Source organism: Phaethon lepturus, unplaced genomic scaffold (genome assembly GCF_000687285.1).
Source record: "Phaethon lepturus isolate BGI_N335 unplaced genomic scaffold, ASM68728v1 scaffold4445, whole genome shotgun sequence".
Taxonomy (NCBI): Eukaryota; Metazoa; Chordata; class Aves; order Phaethontiformes; family Phaethontidae; genus Phaethon; species Phaethon lepturus.
In genome coordinates this window covers 131,802-154,021 of record NW_010539740.1, presented here as the reverse complement: position 1 = coordinate 154,021, position 22,220 = coordinate 131,802, and the positions used below count along the sequence as shown (strand labels likewise).

General features: G+C 42.8%; 1 protein-coding gene across 1 annotated transcript in view; it reads right to left on the bottom strand.

Annotated features, from left to right (window-relative positions):
- Positions 1-6,291: 6,291 nt before the first annotated feature.
- Positions 6,292-22,220, bottom strand: part of ADAMTS2 (ADAM metallopeptidase with thrombospondin type 1 motif, 2) — a gene marked incomplete at its 5' end in the record, with an annotated part of 115,523 nt that continues 99,594 nt past the window's right edge. The window contains 10 exons of the mRNA XM_010287195.1: positions 6,292-6,752; positions 11,105-11,194; positions 12,226-12,355; positions 13,493-13,700; positions 16,017-16,149; positions 16,852-17,011; positions 18,180-18,343; positions 19,783-19,863; positions 20,505-20,628; positions 21,434-21,567. Of these exons, the coding sequence (XP_010285497.1) occupies positions 6,292-6,752; positions 11,105-11,194; positions 12,226-12,355; positions 13,493-13,700; positions 16,017-16,149; positions 16,852-17,011; positions 18,180-18,343; positions 19,783-19,863; positions 20,505-20,628; positions 21,434-21,567 (1,685 nt within the window). The remainder of the gene's footprint in view (positions 6,753-11,104; positions 11,195-12,225; positions 12,356-13,492; positions 13,701-16,016; positions 16,150-16,851; positions 17,012-18,179; positions 18,344-19,782; positions 19,864-20,504; positions 20,629-21,433; positions 21,568-22,220) is intronic.

Genomic DNA, 22,220 nt, shown 5'->3' with positions numbered 1-22,220 from the left:
AAGCCACCCCTGCAACTCCCACTGCTACCAAGACCTCGCCACACAGACGCACTGCAGTCACACATGGTGGGTTTGCTTTTGTGGGGACGCCCGGAGCCAGGCATGGCTTCGTGTACAGGGACAGGCAAAACATCAGCACGTGGTGCTTGTGGACGCCGTGGCAGCAGGAGACTGTATGGACATCGTCTGTGTGAGCAAGATCAAGCGGTCTGCCCGCAGCTTCTCTCGTTTAGAACAACGTTTCCTTTCCTTCCACTGCCAGAGTTGCTGCTTTAACGCACACGCTGCAGCGAGCTGGGGAGGTGAAGCCCCGCTGGTGCTGTACTTGGTGCCATTTAACCCGCTGTGATCCTGCACCCCTGCAGCGCCCGGCCTCCTAGAAGGAACTTGTTATCTGCAGTGGGACCTGAGCCGGGCCACTCGATTTTGGGGGCATGAGCATAACGCCCTCAACAGGATGAGGCTCCTGGAGCAAACGCTCGCCGCGCTGTTCCCAAAGCACGGCTTCCCAGGCACGTCCAGCCCCGCGGCAGGTGCCTGCTTTCGTCTTGGAGAAAGAGCCGTTCATCTGCCACGGGCTTTCCGAAGCAGTGACAGTCCCCCGGCAGGGCCCAGGGGACGGCCACAGTATTTCCCCTTAGAGAAGAGGCAGATCTTTAAGTTAAAAAAATTCTGTCGCTTCCTTTTGCATTTGGACATGTTGGACGCGTTTGACCCCACCATGGGGGTTTCTTGTGGCTGGGGTATAGATGTGAGACCCTTCCCCATGGCCACCCTAAAAATCTCCAAATCTTTGGGTTTGTAAAAGCCAATTAAGTATAACCCTTGTCACAGCTGTAAATCAGATACTATACAAATTGTCACAGTAAATGAAACCCAGGTTTTGGCTGCTCTGCATTTAAGTAAGTAAATGTCTTTTCCGTATTGAAAATGCTGAGGTGGTTCGTTACCTCATTAAAGAACATGTTGGACTTGAACGCACTGCGTGGTGCTAACTGAATAATCAAGGTAAGCAGGGGTCTTTCAAATCCTCAAGCAACAAAATTCAATTGGATGGGAGACAGTCAGTTATGTTTTAAAGGGAACCTGGCTACATGCACGCAGGGTACGGCAGGAAAACGTGTGCAGAAGAATTTCATGGAAAGGAGCAATTATTTCATCAATAGGACATGCAAAGCAAAATTTGCTCGTCAGTCCTGCAGAGAAGCCCAAGTAACTGAGCCTTTTAAGGAGATGATACATGGACCAGGATGGATCTCAGCCGAATGCAAAGGGTAAGAGCCCCAAGCAGGTTTAAGTGAGCTTGATTAAATATCCATGCAGTTGCCAGCTGAGGTTTTGGTCCAGTGACTTCATGATATTTGGCCTTGGATGATGCATGTTGTAACAAGGACGTAGGACTTCGGCATACAGTGCATCCCAATTAACTAAGAGAAAGTTTTAGAAATTGCATTGGGTTTGAGTCTGAAGATGCCGGTTCTTCCTCCTCCAGCATCTCTGCATAATGTCACTCCAATGAAAAAAGCACAGGGAAAAGTCAAACACTTTGCAAAAGAACACAGACATTTGAATTTAATAAATTATAAAATTAAAGATTCTAATTTGTATATACATTTTTAATATACAAGAAATGGCTATTTATTGCAATTTCTGTTAAGGCATATGTAAGTGAATGGAAGTTGCATATAGATACTCAGATGAACATAGCTAATACTGTGCATTGTAGGTGAGTAAATAAGACATTAAATGCAGTACGTAATAAAATAAAACATAAAACCCTTTGAGTACTGGTAAAGCACCATTTCTAGAATTCTCAAAATATCTGAAAGCATTCTATGGAGATGTTGTGAGACTCTAAATATTGAATGGATATATGAATATAACAAGTGATGCATTCATAACAGATTACAGAAATTTTTAAAGGAATGTTGGTGAAAAAAAATGGCAGTAGATTGGAGCCAAAGGAACCAGAATTGGTTTGGGATCTTTTTTTTTTAATGAGGGGCTGTCACTTGGATTTTAAGTTTAGACCAACAGAAAAATGACAATTTAGAAAGCTATGTACTTGCATGATTAGATCACAAAATGCACTGCTTAATGGGAGCACATTGCTTCAGCTCTCAGATCTCCGAGATGGTCTCTGTAGGAATATACTTATAAATCCGCTTTGGTTTCTGTGATTAGGTTACATTAAAATACTGCTCTCTGCTCATTATGTCTCAAAATGCAGTACCGGGGCAACAGCAAAATGGTTACAGAAGATACACTATGATGATGCTCTGGCCCAATTACAGCATTATAGAAAAGAGGCAACAGTTGTCAAAGTTCAACCAACCAAAAAAAATGACCAAAATTTCCACCGCATGACAAGGAACGAAGATGAGCTGGAACAAACCCCCATCTATTCCCTTGGTCTGCTTTTTCTTTACCAATAGGCTCTGCTCTGTGTTTTCCAAAAGAGAGATACATGTTCTTAAGAAACCACCGTCGTGGGAAACTGCTGAAAAAAATACCTTCTGAAAAACTCACGCCAGCTTGAAAAGAAGGCATCTTTCCTGGTCTGAAGAGACTTTTTTATCCCCTCATACAGCAAGACTGTAAAGAGAAGGCAGCTGGTGGCTCTGCTCCATAACGAGATCGACAAGTTTGTATCCATCATGGTCTCACTGTCTTGAGCAATCTAGACTGAAGCTGCTCCTTCAAATATAATTTCAGTGTTCCCCAAATAACAGCTAGAGAAATATTCAGTAGAATTAAAATCAGTGAGAAATATATAAAATTAAATCTCTCAAAAGGTGAGACTGAGAAGGGAGCAAGCCCTTCCTAAATGCAGATGCCACTAGGCATTGCATCAGGTCCCTAACGAACACCAGACATAGCGTAGCACCACATCAGCCTTCTGGGAGGCTGCTCCTGCTCCAAGACGGAGCAGAAGTTTCCACTTTGTCTGGAAAAATGCTTTTGGTTGGTTTGATTGCAAACTGACTCACTCTGGAGAAAGAACAAAGCACTCAAGATTCTGAACTTTGAACTGGCTTTGCAAGGTCAACCAGGGTGTCCATGCCGCACGTGAGCAAGCAAACCCCTGTGAATTGACCTTGCCCAGCCTCCATCAGTCCTGGCCACTGGGAGACACGGCTGGAAATGCTCAGCGCAGAACTGCCCACTTCTTTTTAAACGTTGGGTCTCTGCACTGGAAGAGGACTTTCCTTGTCCGGTTTGCAGAAAGGTCACTTGACCCTGCACCGAGTAAATTCCTGCCCCACTTGCTATTGGAACACAACTTAGAAGTCCTTTGGCAGAAGAGGCTTTTCTAAGACAGCATTTGAGCTGTGGGCACTTCCTCCTGTGGAATTTCTTCACGTTGCCTGGTTGACTAAGCCTATTCCTGATGCTAAGGAAGAACAGAAGCTACTAGATGGGTTATCTCAGGCCCCTGGAGGTCAGAGAAATGGGTGTCCACAAAGTCCCAGAGAATGACTGGTACCATCCAGGCAGAAAACTTCTACTTCCCCACACTGTAACTTCAAGGCCCAACCCCTCTCTACCCTTGGGTTGGTGAGGGTTTTTCCCAAGTTTATCATATGCTTGGATGTGCTTCTAGGCTACACAAAAGCTGGGGGTTGTGGTTTATTTTTATTGTCCACAGAGCTAAAAGCAGGACAATAACTTGGAGGGGAAAAGATGAGTTTCACACTAGCCACATCTGTGTAAAGGAAATGTGGCAGGCAAGAAGTGCTCACTATGTCTACAGGCTGGGAGCCCAATTACAGCTTGCATCTCCTGTGGCACAGCAGCTGGAGTGATGTTGATTTACAAACATCTTCCTTGCTTATAAATAGCATGGTGGGTTTTTTTCCCTTCAGTGCTCATTACTACATTGCTCTGTTTTGCACAGAGGTGACTGGACCCTCCACTGTTACTAAAACTTGTCCTGTCTGCAGGCAGCCACAAATCCCTCGGCACAAGGCTCCTGGGGCCAACGCTGGGCTCGCCCATGCATCGCGGCTCTGCAGCGGCAGGCAGGCCACGGCGCGGGGCTGGGGCAAGCGAAGGCTACCACGTGGGCAACTAAAGATAAGCAACCTTCGACTGCAGGAAAATGCTTAGCGTCTCCCAAGTTAAAGTGAGACTCTGCTGTGCTTTTCTACCCGCACCAGGTCCTGCCACTGCCCCAACCAACTGCTGCTCAATGCTGCCAAACTGTGGAGCCCGAGTTGTACTTTTCAAAACCAAAATGGATTGCTTTGTTGCTTGTGCTGGCTGCTGCTTTCACATCTGCAGCCATGTCTGCTTGGCCCAAGAGATGTTTCCTAGTGCTCTGGGCTTTTACCAGGCTCGTTATGCTCCCTGGTCTTCAGAGCAATTCCCATCCCTGATACCATCTGAGCTGCTCTGAAACACTCACCCAAAGTGTATCACCTGGTCCTCTGTAAGAAGGGATGCTTGATGCCATCACACCAGCTGAAAACACTCCTTCTCTGTTTTGGCTAGTATTTCCATAAAGTTCTTAAACCAGGTCTTGTCCTTCAAAGACTTCTGGCCACAGTTCAGGCCAGAACAGTTCAACGTTTCTGCGCTGCAAAGACGGCTGCTCCTGCAGGCTCTCGTCTCCTTTCCCGCAGGACTGGCCAGCACATTCAGCCGTGGTGGTCGAGGGCAGAAGGCAGGGTCGCAGGAAGCCACGTGTGGTTCACCTTGCAGTACTTCTGAAGCTCTTTGCCAGCAGCCAGGCCACAGAAGAGCTTACACATTGCTGGAAAATCAGCACATTTCCAATAACTATGTGACTGTGTATACAGGCTTGTTACTGGCACTGCTTCAAACCAAAGCCAGCTCAGGCTGGACGATGAGATCTTACTCTCAGACTGGAAAATCTGAACTAGGAGCCATCAGACCTACCCAGTGGTAAAACGAGGATTTCGGGGAAGCCCTGGGCTCTGCAGGAGGCTTATCAGCAACGAGGAAACAAATGGAAGGGTCCAAGCCAGGAGACAGTAGAAAAACTGCTCAGATGCCACCTGCAGCAGGAACCTGTCCGCGCTCCCTAACTCTTGAGCCAAGCTGAATTAATCTTTTGATCTCCAACCAGGAATTCAAAATGACCTACGAAAATCATGATGACCCTGAGGGGAAAGGAAGTACTCAAAGGGTTGTCAGGTTACACATCTTAAAAGTTTCTAGCAGACCTGGTACTGTGAGTACACGTGTGTGTATGTATGTACGTGTACATGTAAGGGCACAGCAAACAGTTGTTCACTTCTGCACCAATAAAGCTGTCCTAAGGAAAGGAAGATAATACAAAATTTTTGTTCCTCATCTTCCCTCATCCTACGGGAGAAAAAAAAAATGTTTTCTTAACAAAGCACCAAAGAAAAGGCAACAAGAATCCAGTCATCTTTAAGTTAAACAGTATGTGGGTAGAAAAAAAATCAGACCAATAAAAAAAGCACCAACCAGCAAAGATCACTGAGGCTGTTGCATTACCAGAACTTAAAGACTATCAAAAATATGGATAATTGTAAACAGAAAGACGAGGATGTTGTCAGTCCAAGTTGGTCGGATCTAGATGTCTTGCATGTATTCAAAAGTTTAGGAGAATCCTGTTAAATTGTTTATGGAAATATGTAAACTACTGTTTGCCAGTTTTTACTTTACACATAAATATACCGTCACAGAATTTTCTATGTATTTCCTTATGCAGTCCTGGTTAAGAAAGCTATGTAAGCACATGCCTAGCTGTACCTATGGGAGCAGCTCTCCCAAAGTCAGCTAAACTTAGTCTGGCATGTCCTTAAGTACCTTCCTGAACTGGGGGCTGAGTTAGCACCCGGGTTTATGCAATGCACAGAAGCATCACAGGATTGCTGACCACCTGCTTGTCAGTGTTAAAGGGATTTATTATGTCTTGGGACTGTTTTCCTCCATCCTATGTGTAACTCCCATTACTATTCCCAAGCAGTTTTACATAGGCATAGAAGACTTAAAAGAGCCCATAACAAGAAACCTGCTAACCTGGCCTAGGTATTACAGTTTGTTTGGATTCAGTGAAATGCTGTAATGATATTGCACTAATACTCTACCGTACCCTGTAAACCTAGCCATCAAAGTGTTCAGATTAGCACTTATGAAACAATCTGTCATTTTCATTTATAGTAGGCTTGAAAATTTGGCATCTCTGCCATAGCACCACTTTGATTTTTCCCCCATTTTTAGTCTCTGCGACATGGGCAATACTATGATGTTGGTAACATCTCTATAAGAGAAAAAAGTTTGTGCCGTATTTCCATTTTAGTTCATTTTCCTAAGAGTCTCTTTTTTCCTTTTCTCAGCAATCAGCTCCTGAATTCTTTGATTCCTTGTCCTTTCATAAGGTATCCTCCTCCGTGTAATGATGTTGTGCTGCGATACTTCGTTATCGAGCCCATCGATTTTATAAGGAACATCCACTGCATTGATTTCTGGGTGCTCAGTTGCATTGGAAGGAGGTGCACGTGTTTTGGAAACAAGAGGAGGGCTGGTGGTAGACTGGGTGGTGGACACTCCCATGGAAGGGCTGAGGGTTGTCAGGAGCTCCTCCTCAATGACGTTATTCTTATTTACGTTAGAATCGGTTGCATTGTCATCCTCTGTTATGTTGCTGTACATATTACAGGACTTGCAACACAGCTTATTGTAACCGGGAATGGAGCAGTAACGAGAGAGAACTTCCATACGACAAAACATTGACTTGTCTCCTTGACAATGATCTTCTGAAAGAGAAAAAGGGAACAGATAAATAAAGAGCATCTTCACATTAATCAGAAAAAGAAACACAGCTGAAGCTTTGGCAGTGGGAAGAGGGTTTGGTATTTAAAGAGGGATGGGAAACTGGCAAATGAGCCTTCTAAAAGCAGAAGCAGGCTTAATATTAAATCTAAAACAACTCGCTTCAAGGGATGCAGCAGCTGATCTCAACTGTTTGTACCAGCCCCATCCACGCTATAGATTGTAACACACTATTTTTTGGCTTTGCATTCCAGAAGTGCTACCTGAAGACCTTGCAGCCACGATGAATTGCGTTCCTGCCGTGGCTTAGAGTTCAAGACATACCGATAGTACTGTGCTGTTGCTAAAGCTACTTTAAACCCCCAGAAAGTCATCAAGGTTTATATTGAGAAATCTTTTTTTTCTCCCCCTTTGCTCCTTTTAATGCTTTTCTGCAACCTAACAGTGACTAACCATGGTCAGGGTAATTTATATTTATCTGGACTGTCTCAAGAAAGTCAAGTCTTATTTCAATGTGTATCGTGTAACTCAGAATTAATCCATCTCCCGTTGGAGTGGTATTTTTGCCAGGTATCTCTATTCTGAAAACAGCAGCATCACCTGAGCATGTCCCTTGCTCAAGAGAAAAGTGGTGCATTTAGCATAAGGCCTTTCTCCTCCTCCTAGAAAGCAGCCGATATATTCAGAACAACAAACTCCAGGGCGATGGAGCCAAGCCAGTCCACTAACGACTGGGATACTCAGTAACAAGTCCCAGTTTTTGTGTCACTGACTGGAAAACTGTAATAAAAGAGGAAGAACGATAATCAATAGGTTTTTAGCTGTCGATAGCTGTTACGACAATCTGCATTGTAATAGAGGTGTTACAGCAGATCCTGATCTTCCTGAAAGACAGGTAGCAAAACGTAGGCTAAGGTGTTAAAGGTGAACTGGTCAAACTGTATTACTGTCTGAGAAACATAAACAGAAGCCTGCTCAGAGATTACTCAAGCCCCTGTGATTTCTGCTCGGAGGAGGTAGAGGACCGTATGAATTGATGGACGGTGAGGGGTTAGCAGGCTCCTGGGAGAGAAAGCTACCTGTGCTCTGTCCTACGTACACGCTCTACAGCTCCTGTGCCTCCAGGCTGAAGTGATGGAGATGGAGCCAGGAACTACGGGGAACTGCCATGAAGGAAAAATCCCCAACATGCAGCCCATGCTGAAAGAAAGGGGAGTCAGAGGGTGTGTAGGAGAGGAAAGGGCTGAGGAGAAAGGCAGACTGACCAACACTTGGCATGACCAGTAACAAAACATTTTCTCTGTGACCAGAGCGCTGAGACAGAGATGAAATCACTTCTGCCTCTCTCCCTGCTCTTACTACATCTCCACCTACTCTTACAGTAAAGGATGAGTAACTCCAATTACTCGCCTTTATTTAGAGCGTACCCGATGGCAGACAGCGTGCTCAAGGCAGCGTGTTACTGGAGCTCGTTTTTCACCATCCTGCCACGAGCACTGACTTACCCTGTCAGCAGCCTTACAGCCGAACAGAGAACCAGAGCAGGTTCAGAGGTACCAAGTGAACTCAGAGCGCGTAGCTGTCACCTCTTCACTCACCCTCAGTTAACAAAATAGGGCATCGTAGGTATTTAATTGGCAAACATATCAGTCTAAAAGAAACTAATAACTATTGCTGCTGCTTTAAAATGCTAGTGCTGGCTGAGAAAGCTGGAAACACCTTCCTTGCACTGTATTTATGCCCCAATTGTTACATTTGTTGCAGAAAAGCAAAATTCTGGTTCCTATTTTCAAACGTTTCAATTCATTTTCATATTTTTCAAATGCTAAAACTGAGATGCTGCTGGAAATAAACAACTCCCTCCTTAGGAACCTAAGAATAGTACCTAGGTTTTAGAGACGTTTTCAAACCAGTCTTTAAGAGCTGGAACTGTTCATATCTGCATGCACAACTCTATACAAAGGATTGCATGTGCCTATATAGCTTTATATGTATTTTTACATACCAGGTAGAGTTCCCTTTGAACATTTTGCCTTGTGTTGCATGACCTTAATGCAAGCTTCTCCAAATGGCTTGCAAAATAAAAGCCAACAGGTATAACATTTAAATGCAGGTTCAACAAGGCAGATCTGTTCTTGGCTTTGTAAGAATCACTAAAAGCACCTTTAGAAAAATGCCTTTGGTTCCTATTAAAACTTTGTAAGGTCAAGCTTAACAATATGTGAAAATAAAACTGCATTATGTAGTAAGTTTAGTGACATCTGGTAAGTTATATAAATAAACTCTGTAACTTAGGAATGTCAGAATGAAATTTTTATCCTCTATCCAGACCAAAATATCCAGATTTGCTGAACTTTTATTTATTTTTACTTGCAGTATGCATGACAGACTGGAAGTATATCTCCAAAACATCAGTAAGAAAAAAATAAATCAGTTTCACAGTCACTTTGGTACACATTAGTCTCATAAAAAAATATTGAAAAGCAAACTGAATTGGCACATCTTTAATATTATGTTAAATACATACAAAACACTAATAAAATATCCCTGATAAACCAAAGTGCATATAGACATAGTGCACAATGCCCAGATACCTTATTGCACCATTCTCTATAGCCACCCATCTCTTGAAACATCACTAAACATTGTCTATTTAAAGGTAACAGTCATGAATATATTTATACAGTTAAACACCAATTATTTTACATAACAGTATTCAGTGCCAGATACGTGTCTTTGCTTTTTCACCTTGTCATGTAAATTGTTAACATGTTTCAGGAAATTATCATATTAACAGCAAAATTTAAATATGTGATCACATGATAATGACAAGTTTGAAGTGCTACACTGTTGAAGACCCAAAGATTCAAAAATGCCACTTTTCCAAAGAATATGATCAATGCAATAAGGTAGTAACTTGCTCCAAGACTGCAGTTTTAAAGTTGATACGCTTCTACTATTGGTACTGACTGTCACAAACAGGTTTATGACTTGTGAATTCCAAATCTTCAACACGAACACGGAAGGTGAAGCAAGAATGCCAGTTAAATTTCAGTAAGTCAGGTCACAATCCTGTCTTGATGAAGATATGGATATGCACTGTGCAAATTAACCTTGGATTAAATTTACTGCCTTCTAATAGTTATCATTCAAGTAAAAACACTCCATATGAAGATTAACTCAAGGTACCAGTGTACTGTTTATATTTAAAGCTGGATCTGGTAAAATAATGCCATTTACATTTCAACATTAAGGCATTTTTCTAAAATTCTTCTTCTAAGCAAAAAAAGCAATAAAAATTGAGGTAATTCTGTAGTAGTTCACACTGTTATGTTTGCCAGTTGACACATCTATAGAGCATACACACACACGCACACATACAACCGTACCAGTCAAGTCAGACATGCATATGGTGAAAAAAGACCAAAGATGTAATGAGTATAAACAGCTCCATGCTGAGCAGCTGGAGACATCGTAGTCAATGAAAACATCATATTGCCTCCGCCAGGTTAAGGAAAACACCACCACGCAACCTTCAACGTGGACCACGCCTGTTCTGCTTCAGTTTTGTTTCTAAAGTCAAAGCACACAAAACTGGTAAAAACTGCGCAATGAGAAAATTAATGCAGCTTTTCACAAGGAAAAATATTTCAAGCCACCACCAGGAGTTTGGCAAGAGCAGACGGTGTCGTAGCAGCACAGAAAGTACCCACAGAAACTGTGCTTCTGCTTCCTGGTGAGCCCTCCACAGGTTACAAACACAAATGTGAAGGTCAGGAATAAAAAATGAGCAGCAAGGTGAGTAAAGCAACGGCACCGCAAAGGAAAATGGAATGAATAAATTCTTTCACTCATCAGACTACCCTGTCAGCAAACTGAAACTAGATCTAGAGTTACGAGATTTAGGATTTTTAGATAAAGGAGAACTTTAGCACTACAAGGTGTCATTATTGTGATGTGATCACATTCACAATAAGTTCTCAGTTTTGCTATCAAAGTGAACATCATGAACCAGTAAGAGCCTTTTTTCACCATCACCAAGCAACAAGCAAACCGATCCCAGCTCCCTTTCAGAGGACTGCAACATACTGTGGAGATCCAACTTCACACATCCAACACTTCAAGACCTCCACCACCAGTGCTACGCAAGCTCCAGAGAAGAAAGACACCGAGCACCAAGTGCCTGGTGTGAAAAAAAAGATTCAGCCCAAGATTTAAACTTGGCAAAGTCAAGGGAACTTTCCGCATAGAGAGAAAAAGAGAGCAAAAGGCAAAGTCCACATTCGATGTGGCATGCATTTAAGGGCAAAGGCAGAGTTATAAATGGGTCTTTTACTTGAAGATATTTTCTGGATGGGGTAGTCTGGATCAGGTCTTGACAGCCATTGTATCATGTAGGTTTTCTTTGAAGGATCAGAAACGTTTCCTTGAACAGAGGAAAAAAAAGATGTAACACAACGTATGTTAGCATTAAGTAGCTGACCTGTCAGAAGTGGGTAAGCTAAGAGAGTGAGTGGGCTCTGATGGTGAAGGAGCCCAGGGAAGGACTATGACCAGGCTGTGTAGTCTTGGGCAGAGGGTGTTGTTTTGCCAGTTTGCTGCAATTTGTGCCCAGCACTTGGCAGCCAACACTGAAGACAGTCTGCAAACCAGTTCTCCAGCAGTACTTCTCACAGGAGTATTAAGTATGTCCTAAGATACATCCAGTCTAGTTTAGTTATACTGCCTCTTTAAAATCCTTTTATTGGAGACCATAATTGACAGCTTAGTTCTAGTTAATTACGAATCAAAAGAAAAATACATCAGGAATAAAAGAAAAATATTAATTATTTAATAATAGGAATATCTAAAATGATCTCACAAGTATCATTTGCAAACGGCTGAAAAGCTAACAAGGATAAAGGCATTACTGCCCTGGATTAAGTAGGAACAAATGTATTACAGCCTAAAAAAATTGAGTTAGATAACCCCTGAAGATAGCTGGTGCTTGACAGAATGGAAAAGAAGAGTGGGATTGTTGCTGGAGGTGGGGAAAGCAAAGAGGCATCTTTATACATGATGCCCTTGATTAGCCACAACCCACCAGCCTCTTGCCAAGCCCAGCACGTCTCAGGGGCGCAGGGCCGGACTCAGGCAGTGCTTCTCGCCCAGGGGAGCTGCTGTCTGCCAGCTGGTTCCAGTCATCACCGCGGTGCTGAGGTCTGCCCCAGCCTCTCATGCTGTACTGGGGCAAGCGGTGCTCCTCACCGTGAGAAGAGAACAACCATGTGCCCAAGAAGCCCATCGGCCACACAACAGCTCTGCATTTGGAAAGTCCGCTCAAAACGAGCTGTGGAGAACTGCCACCCCAGGCAGATGTAGCACACAAGTATAACTGAAATGCCTTCATTGAATTTAAATGCAACCAGTATAAATTTTTTCAGCAAGTAACATATGCTAGAGAAGACAGGCACTTACTTGGACACGGAGGTAGTCTGCAAATCCTTACGGTCTCCGGTTTATTTTCTTTACAAAGGCCGATAGCATTGTCCTTGGTCCGGCACAGGACCGGGCGATCCTGCGTGCCATTGCCACAGCTGACAGAGCACTGAAAGGAGATGCACTGGTTAGACCCCAAGTCACCCTTTGGAAACAATGGATTAGAAATTAGTTTTTAAATTTTAAACAGCTGCCCTTGATCTGAGTCGACATGGTACAGCATTTGAACCACTGCAGGACCTACAGTAACTAAGCAAGAGGGAGAACCACTGCTTTTTGTGGTGTACAAGTGATTGTGAAACACTCCAAGAAAGACCTTATGGTCTTGAGCAATAACCAACCAACTGTAAACGCAAGGCATCTATTCACCGTGTGCACCAGGGATGGCATTGCTTGTGACACCTATTCAACCCAGTGAGGATAGAATTATTTGTGCTTATTTGCATGGCACAGTTCCAAAATAAAATGTTGTTTCTCCAAATGCAGCCACGTTTTTTAAACAATTCAATGGAGAAATGCTGAGACGAACTGTAAGGATCCTGTGTATCAAAATCATAAGAACAATTTAATGTTGCAATATTCTACTCACATTTCTTGCCTTTTGATGACTGCAAAGGTTTCCAAGTTAGAATACATGGTGCCTATTACTGCTCTAGTAAGTACTTTAGCAAGAAACAGTGTGCACAGTGGCATTACATTTCTTGCTCGCACAGCGAGTTAGCCAGAAAGCCAGGGATGGAAAGCACAAAATGCCCAGCTCCTGACACTTGGTCTGGGAGTGACTGCATCCTGTTTTGCCCATGGCAATGACAAACAAAACCGGCTCACGAATAGGTGTCCTGTATTTCCCTAGTAAACTAAGTGAAAACCTCTGTCTTTTGGCTTACAAACAGAACCTTATAAAACTGAGCAGCTAAATCTGCTGAAGGCCTTTATATTGCAGATGCTCGCACCTTGGAACCTCCACGAGTGTTAGTGCCTAACTTCCTTAGGTGCCCTTAATCACAGTGTCTGATCATGCAGCATGGATGAAGCACAGGATGCTTTACAGGCTGTTTCACTACCACCATCGCTCCATCTAACTCACTTTCTGTGGCATTAGCAGCAGTGGAAGCAATACACCCTGTGTATAGGCATTAGTTTATTGTGTTAATGCATTTGAACGGAAAGCACAGAACAAATTCCAAGATTTTCTCCCCTGCATTATAAGAAATGAGTTGCTTGAGGCCTCCAGAAAGAGACTGACCTGTGACCAGGGTCCTATTCTCCACTGTGCTGGGCAAAGCTCCCGGTTGCAAGGCCTCCTGCCTTCTGGACGGTCATTGTTGCAGTACTTGGTATGAACAGACCGATTCGTATTATCGTGTAGGGGTTGGATACATCGGACAGATCGTACTTGATATCCTGTTTTCCCACAACTTTTGCTGCAAGGCTCCCATTCTCCTGTAACCCATCTGGGTTAGTGAAAAGAAAAGAAGTTGAGTAAAATTTTTGAACTCACCTAATTTAGGAGAGAGAAACTTAAACACAGTTTTAACAGGAAGTTCATAGTGGTTCTGATATGGAAAAAGAAGAAGATATGAAAAACCATAAGCAGTTACGGTGAGGGTTATTTGACCGTGTCCTTGAAAAATCACTAGTAAGACCAAGATGTTTAATATTACTCTTTCTCATTATCTCCGAGATAAGCATTATTCTTACTTTGCTTCATGTGCTTTGATTGTAAGCTGGTCCTTCCAAGACTGCACATAAAAATCTGGTAGTTTTTATGTCAAAAGCAGCCACCCAAGGGTGCTGCTGAGCTTCACAGGTCTTGGTACATGAGCTGTGCTTTGTCTCGTACTGTAGGGAGACCTGAGCATGCATCACCCATCCCCACAGCTGCTTCCCACAGAAGTGAATCCAAAACAGCTGAGCTAAAAATGCAGCTCCAGCCTGGCCCATATCTGGATACTCCATGGACCACATCCCTGGCCACGCTAGACACCATCTCACTGAAGCACTGGCAAACCCAGCTACACCATCAATGCTGTGTGTGCTGAGCTCAGGGGAACTGGAGTCCTCAGCATCATAAATATTTGGTTTTGGCAAAGGCAACACTCCACTGAAAATCCAAAGGTCTGAGTTCATGTGTAAATCAATTTGGCCACTGAAAAATGTCACCTATGTTTTGTAATGTAGTTGAAAACTTTGCTGATCATCCAAACTGGCTCAAGGATTACACCTACAAACTGTAAGGAACTTAGAGAAGAGCAACAAGGACAGACAGGACCAGAGGAAATTTATGTAGACTGCTGAAAGCTTGGTTATATATTTACAGATTGCAGAGCTCTGCAGGAAGGAAGTATTATTCAATACAAACAGTATTCATGGGACAAACTTAACCAAAAAATACATATGGTCTGAAGAAATATCCTGAGTTTGAAGCAATTGTCCTAAAGTACTCATAAAATCCTGGGTTTAGAAATAGTCAAGAAATAGCATGGGCACAAGGCGATGCACTAAAAGCTCAGGTTAAACAAAAAGTAGTGGCAATTTCACCCAGCTTTATCTTTGTAGCCTACTGAAATTACGTAGCTGTGGAGGAAGGCAAGCGCTGTGGAAGAAGGCGAGCGTGGTGGAGGAAGGCGAGCGCAGTGGAGCACAAAGCCATGAATCCTAAGGTGATTTCTGAGACAAAGATGATTTTTTCCCAGCAGTGAAGCAGCAGCATATTAGTGCAGTGGGTGTCACAGAGCTTCATAAAATCTCTTAAATAATTGCCTCTCCTATGCACAAGTGCAACATGCTCCCATGTCATTCTATGGAAACAGAGGTGACTGAAACATTCAGGAATCCAAATACAATTTAGGATCCTATTGAGTCTTTGTGGTACTTGGGTCCAATTATATTTGCAGCTGAAAGAAGAATACAGTCCTTTCCAGAGAGCTTGAGATACGATTAGGTCATTACTTCAGTTTTCCAATAAATAAATGTTAAGCCCCGACCCATGCTGAGTTTATGGGGCACAGCTTCTTGACTTTTCTCTTTTTCAAATCTTTTTTGAAAGGAAATTAGGAAATATTCTGTGGTATGTTCTACTTATTTGCTGTGCTTCCTGGAATCTAGATGTGGTCCCCAGAGATAAAAGCTGGGATCAGGATACTCTTTTCTTGTTGCAGTAGCAACACAAGGAATATACGAGTCCTATATGCGGCAGGATAGCATATCAAACCAGTCAAAAAAAGCACCTGTAAAATGTGAATTAAAATATTTGTAACACTTGACTATGTATAGCAAAGGTGAAACAGGCATACTATGCTGTAATAGGGCAGCCACAGAAATCTAACAGGCCAAATACTTTCCCCTGTGTTTAAATGTGCAAAAATATGCTGTGAACTTTAGGAAGATTTGGATTTGAGAGGCTGTATGACATTGGTTTTCTTATGTAGCACTCTGTAAATTTATTCTTACATGGTTAATTCACACTGTAAAATCAACTGGTATAAATTGAATTTATGTCTATTTTTTATTACCTCAAGATGGCCTGAACACAAATGTCTGGATCAAGACAGCACCTCTTTTCTAATCCAGCTTATTTCAGAAGTAATAGGAACCAGCAGTCCCAGAAATAGTAATTCTACAAGCAGAATATAGCATCACATCCTCATAGTCCTGGGTCTCTGTAATGATGCATGGAGGTCAAGCTTAAGCCACCTTCTTTCAGGTGACAAGTGCTAGCTGGGTGTAATGCCTATCGCCGAGCCGCGCCGGTGGGCAGCGATGCTTACATGGGCTGGGAGCACTCCTGGAGGTTGCACACCCTGCGAATGGGCTTAGGCTTTTGGATCAACTCGCAGTAACTCCGATGAACCATCTTGTGGTCTGTCTTCCTCCGGCAGCCGTACTTCGTGAATTGGTAGCCTGGAGAAAGACACTCCTCTTATTTTCAGTACTGGTAGATCTTACACAGGACTCAGGTTTCAAACAAACTCCACATACACTGTGTCAAAGGTTGCAGTCAGAACTACAGGTGAACATGCTACAAAAGGAACTGTAAATTGCACTGAATAAACTCTTATCACATAGATTCAGCACCCAGAATTGCTCATCCCCTTTAGTTGTCACTACAGGCTATAATGAGAAAAACAATATCATCTGGAATTTCATAAACATTCTGCAAACGTGCACAGCCACGCTCCGGCGCTGCGACCTGCCCATCGGTCTGGTGATCAGCCTCAAGGTCTACATCTGGCCCCAAAAGCAGGAGCCTTCACATTGCAAGGGCCATGTCACCGGACACAGATTTACTAAGGGCTGCCCCGTGGCACCTTGAGGTTTGACACTGTCGTCTCTCAGAGACCCTCATCCAAATCTTGCACATCTGTACTATTTTTCAATTTTCTAAGCATAAATCAGAAATGAACTGCCACAGATCTGCCCCAAAACCATTTTAATGAGATTTTAAACTCTATTTGCTATTTATTTAGCTATTTGTCAACTTAAATAAAATCCTCCCATACTCCTGGTCTCCCTAATGTCTTGTGGCAATGAATTCCACACGTGGAGTTCATTCTTTCAGTTTTCTCTTTATCAATTTTGAATGCTTTGGGGTTTTGTTTTTACCTCCTCCACAAGGTTTTGAACATTGGGACCATTTCTTCAAAGCCCATTCATACGACACCGAGTCCTCTTCCAAAACATTATTGTTATCTACATTCAAGGAATCTTCATGGATCATGTACTTATAAGTCAAAGATATCTTGGCACCACCATGAGGAATCACCTAGTAAGCAAAACAGATGTAGAGAAAAAAAGATTTGAAAGACTGATATCAGAAGCTATGTGAGATGACATGAAATAGCAATCATCATGGCTTAGATATAAAAACATCCCCGGAGGGATTTAAACCTTTTAGCGGCACTCAACACATTTCTTTTTCCCTGATGAAAAACTATATCTATCCTTATGACACAGAGTTTCTAAACTGCGTATTAAGAAAGACTGTTGTTGATTTAGACTGATTTTTCTTGCCAGCATTGGACTGACTTCACAATACTAAATTTTTTCCATATCCCCTCATAAAGGAAGGAAATGTTGTACTAAAATGATCATGGATAGTTACACTAAAAGACAAGACAAATTCAAATGCACAGATAACTGAAAGTGGTGGAGAAAATTGCTTATATTTCTGATGAAATATAAATATTCTTATGATAATCCTAGGAATTCTGTGAAGCTTGTTCCTTAATCCTGACAGAAACATGAACTATTTAGAGTTTTTGCTATCACACTACACTAAGACAAATGCAAGAAAATGGAACTTAATGTGAATAAAGTGCAAAATATTGGTCCTTTGAAAACATATTTATTCCTCCTTTGACATTCAGTTGGCGTAGATCAACACATTACAGCTTTCAGAGGGATTCTGAATCAACCTACCCCCACTCATTGCAGTCTATCATTTACTGGTTTGCAATGAAAAAAGGAATATAGCCAGGTAGGTTTGGGAACTGCAGGACTGGCTGTGCCCTGACAAAGTGAGCCTGGAGGCAGAAGAATCCTGCATCTGCCTTTGCAGGATACATTGTCAAAACATGGTCAGGAGGAGGAGCTATTAATCTATCTGATATGAACCATTTGGACCTTTTTTTAACTGATGCTCATACGTCAGATATGATAAGTTGGGGAGTCTTTACACAGTGGCCATTCGCTAGGCCACCCACAGGAAATAATCAGGAGGGTTGGCTGCTCAGCATGTAACCCTGAGTTGTAACAACTCTTGTACAGAGCAGTGAGTTAGGAGAACGGAATTAGAATACACCTTCTATTGTCTTAAAAATTGAAGCAGATGTCTTGTAACTCACAAGAGGAATCTAGAATATATTATAGCACATTATGGCTCCGTAACTCTGACACTGTGTTCTGTGGAAGATGGTTTTCATTTGACTTACCAGAATAACTATTCCATTACGCAGTGGCCCCATGGTCTGCACGGTTTCTCTATCATCGTCATTCCGATATTCCCATTCCACACCCATGTCAATAAATACTTTAGAGTCTGGCACATAGTTGTCTTCGCTTAGAATGAATTTCCCCGTTTCACGATTTTTAATTGCTAGAAACAATGTAAGAAAAGTGAATACAAGAGGTTTGCTTCTCATCTTGAGTTTTGTTCTGCTCTTGTCCCAGTGGAAGAAGCAGAAAAGGCCAGTGTGCATTTTCCTGCTGTTCCTTCACAGGTTTGGAAATACTTTTTCAGGTGTTTCACTGAACTGACAACGCTTTCCTGCTCAGCTCCAGAAACGTCAATTGTCCTTTTTTTTCCTTTTTCATAGTCTGCCTTGCCAGAGAAACGAGGCCAGCGCGACTGCACCGTGTGCATCCGTCTGCCTGCTCCCAACTAACAACTTCTGAATCCACTGGACAAATCCGAGCCAATTTGAGAGCCGGTGGGGGTCCCACAGCTGCTCAGCTCTTTCACATGTTGTAAGGCACCTCAGGGGGCTGTTACTGCTCCATGAGAGAAAGGCTATTGAGCTAACCCCCAGCGGGTCCCCACGGCAAGAGAGAGATGCTAGAAACTGTATTAATTCTCCTGCTCAGATCCAGCCCTGACACCGACACGGCTCCTGCTGCTTTGCAGGCGCCTGCCATTGCACACAGCGCCCGATTCCTCTGGTTCCGCTGGCGTCAATGCCCCATCCTTCACCTGGAGAGACTTCAGCCACTTTTCTATTAGGACTCCTGGTTTTCTCCTACGATGGAAAATTTGCTCTCCTAGTTAGAAGCAGCAGGGACTGTTTGTTATTTAACGCCAGATTTTAACTCCCTTTTCTCTTTAGCAGCTACCTGGGCATCCTGCTCCCTCAGCACTGGCCTTAACAGAAAGCAAGCTGTTCGTGTCCCCTGTGTGTCGTTTACCCCACACTGAAAGAGCCACCTTGTGTGAATCGGCAAGCGATCGCTCTCCTGATCCATGGGGTCAGGCTGCACCGAGCAGCAAGGGAAGCGTTCACTGGTGAGAAGCTGGAATGACTCACGATACAGTTAGCAGGCCATTCGCCGTGGATCTACTTCCAATTAATAGCAGCCTACTAGACACTGCTTCGCACTGATTAGAGGGCGAGGAGGGGGTTTCAATTATTTTCTAAGCTGCGTGATCGATCGGGCAATCGTCAATACTGTTAGCAACGGGGCAGAACCTGAAACGGATTTGGATGTGGCTGGGAAATGACTGAGGATGGGAAGCACGTTATGAGAGATGCACACAAAGGTAACACGTTGCACCCCTTAATGTAATTCAGCTCCTCTTCCAGCAGCTTTCACACATGCATATGCCAATGCAGGGATCTTCTGGCTAGGACACTGGCGAATGCAGCACAGGGAAATCAAATTGCCAAAGAAGTTTCCTGTTTTAACATACTTAACAGAGGTACGTGGTGTGGGAGGATAATGGGTAAACAAATGCACAAACACATTGTGAGGCTCCAGAGACAAAAATAGACAGCTGAAAAAAATATTGACCGAAAATTTTCCTACTTGTTAAATACTTACCGAGATTATGACTGGTGCCGTCTGTTTCCTGTATAAGTAAATGTCTCGCACCAACAGGAATTTCAAACATCTTAACGTGCCCTTTATCGTAGTATTTGAAAAGACAGTAACTGGTTAGTATGCGACAAACAGGAAGAGTCTGTCTTAGGTTTTTCAATAAATCTTATTTTCTAAAAGCAGGGTGTATTACAGCAAGCGGAACCTAATCCAGCATCATTCCCATCCCTAGTTTTGTGCCAGATGACGGAACATAACAGGGACAAAGGGCTTTGAGTCAGAAGAAAAATGCCTTAAGTATCATCAACAAACTGACTTTGCTTCAGACTAAAACAGGCTTCAAGTGCCATATGCACCCACAGAGAGAGACCATGCAAGCTTCTGTCTGACAGTGCGTGATGACATATTATTGCAGCACTCCAGTGACTCGGATGGAGCAGCTGGGTGACATCAGAAGCACAAACAAGTACATAGCTCTCCATCACAGTGCACTGAAGCCCTCCTCAATGCATGCACAGGTCTCGATACCAGCAGACTAAACTGACCACTGGACAAAAGTCTTATTTTCGAATTTTAGACACATCTCAAAGTAAAGTCCAAGGAGTTTATTGGAATTAGTGATGCTGTAAATGATTTGAGGTTGCTCTGGTACTTTCCATGAAACAGAAGAGATCAGACAAAAATACCCTGAATTCCCCAGGACAAAACACACTGAATACACTGACCTTGTTTCTTTGGTACTCTTGAAAATGTTCCTTTCACCACTTTGCAGTGGGAATTATCTCCTCCGCAAACACCACACTTATCTTCCTGCTTCGTGGAACCTATGACCCTGTCACACCCAACTTTCTGTGCACAAAAGAGAAAACAGTCATTCTTATTATCCACGCTTCAATTCAAATGAGCCTTCACTTCAGATATCAAAACCCAGACTTCTGCTTCAGCAAAGAAGCACAAACCGTAGTATTTTCCTGGAAGATCAACATCTAAACAGATTTTAATACTTTCAGTTGCTATAATAGCCGTCAATCAGGTGATTATATTTTTATATTATGCTTCACAGTGGTCCTCTTACTGAAGGAAAGCAGCACAGTTAAGGAAAAGCTCTTAAGCCTCAGCTTATCTTAAAGCAGATGCTTAAATTCCAGGAGAATCAAGGTATCTATGTGAGGATAAGCACCTCCACCACTGCTTTCCTAAGTCAGAGCCTCTAATTCTGTTGAAAGATGACCTGCGGCAGATCTCAGCTTAGAGGAACTGTCATTGATTTTTTAAAAATAGCACGATCAAATACAGAGAGAGTGCACATCAGCCATATCTTAACCACTTTCCTTGAAAGCTGCTGCATGTTTCTGTTTCATAGTACATTCCACCCCCACTAAAGCTCTGCAGGAAAAGCTTTCATTGAAAGCTAATTGTAATAGCTCATCTTCAAATACTGCATTAAATATTACTGGTCTAGGTAGGCGCTGTTGGAATTGAGTCACATCCAATGGGATGGCAACTGTGAATATCACACATAATATTGTGACAATAAACCTAATGAAATCTCCTTATTGCCCAAAGCATTATTATTCTTGGAGAGAAACACTGAAGCTACCATTTTAATTGCTCTCACAATACTAAGCTCTGAAACAAGCCATCAAAAGCTTACCAAGCAGTCTCCCCGCACGCAGATGCTGTAAGCGTCTTTGTAGGAGCAGCGGGTCCCATCGTGGACCATCCTTTTCATATACACCACATCCCCCGTTTCCTTTGATTCACAATACAGGTGGCACCTTTCCTTAGCTGGAAAATAAAGTGACCCAAATTGTGCGTGTTCATCTCTAACAGTTCAGTTGCTGACTTTGTGAACAGCACTTTCAATAGTGTTGGCTCTCTCTTCATCCTTGCATACATCCCAGAACACAATACGGTACCCCATAAATCATCGATGCTTATCTCCTTTCAAAGGCTATGTGATCATTTGGAAACTGATGAATCATAAAGCGTCATCATTAGGAGACACTCTTAAAAATAATAGATCATTTACTTTGATCATGGGGCCTCTATTTAATCCTTTGTCGGATGATGCAATCTGGCAGAGGTTGCCACAGTCTGCTACATGACTACCTGTGAGAGATGCAGGTTTCTGCATCAGTTTCTCCTGCACTGCACTTAAACCTGAAAAAAGCAAAAGTCATTTTGCCATTAAAAGCAGCTGTTCGACACTGAGTGAATCTGGTATGCAAAATGTCTTCAGAGACAGCTGGGCCATACCGTTTCCTCCTAAACATGAAGTTAATTTTCCCTCACTGTTGTACTTGTATTTATGATAGTTTAAATCATTGAACAAGATGAGATGTCAAAAAGATTCAGAAAAAAAACATTTCTTACTGCTAACGCATGCACAAACAGCCAGACAAGCATACCTCTTTCTCCTCATCTGTTCCAAAGAGCTA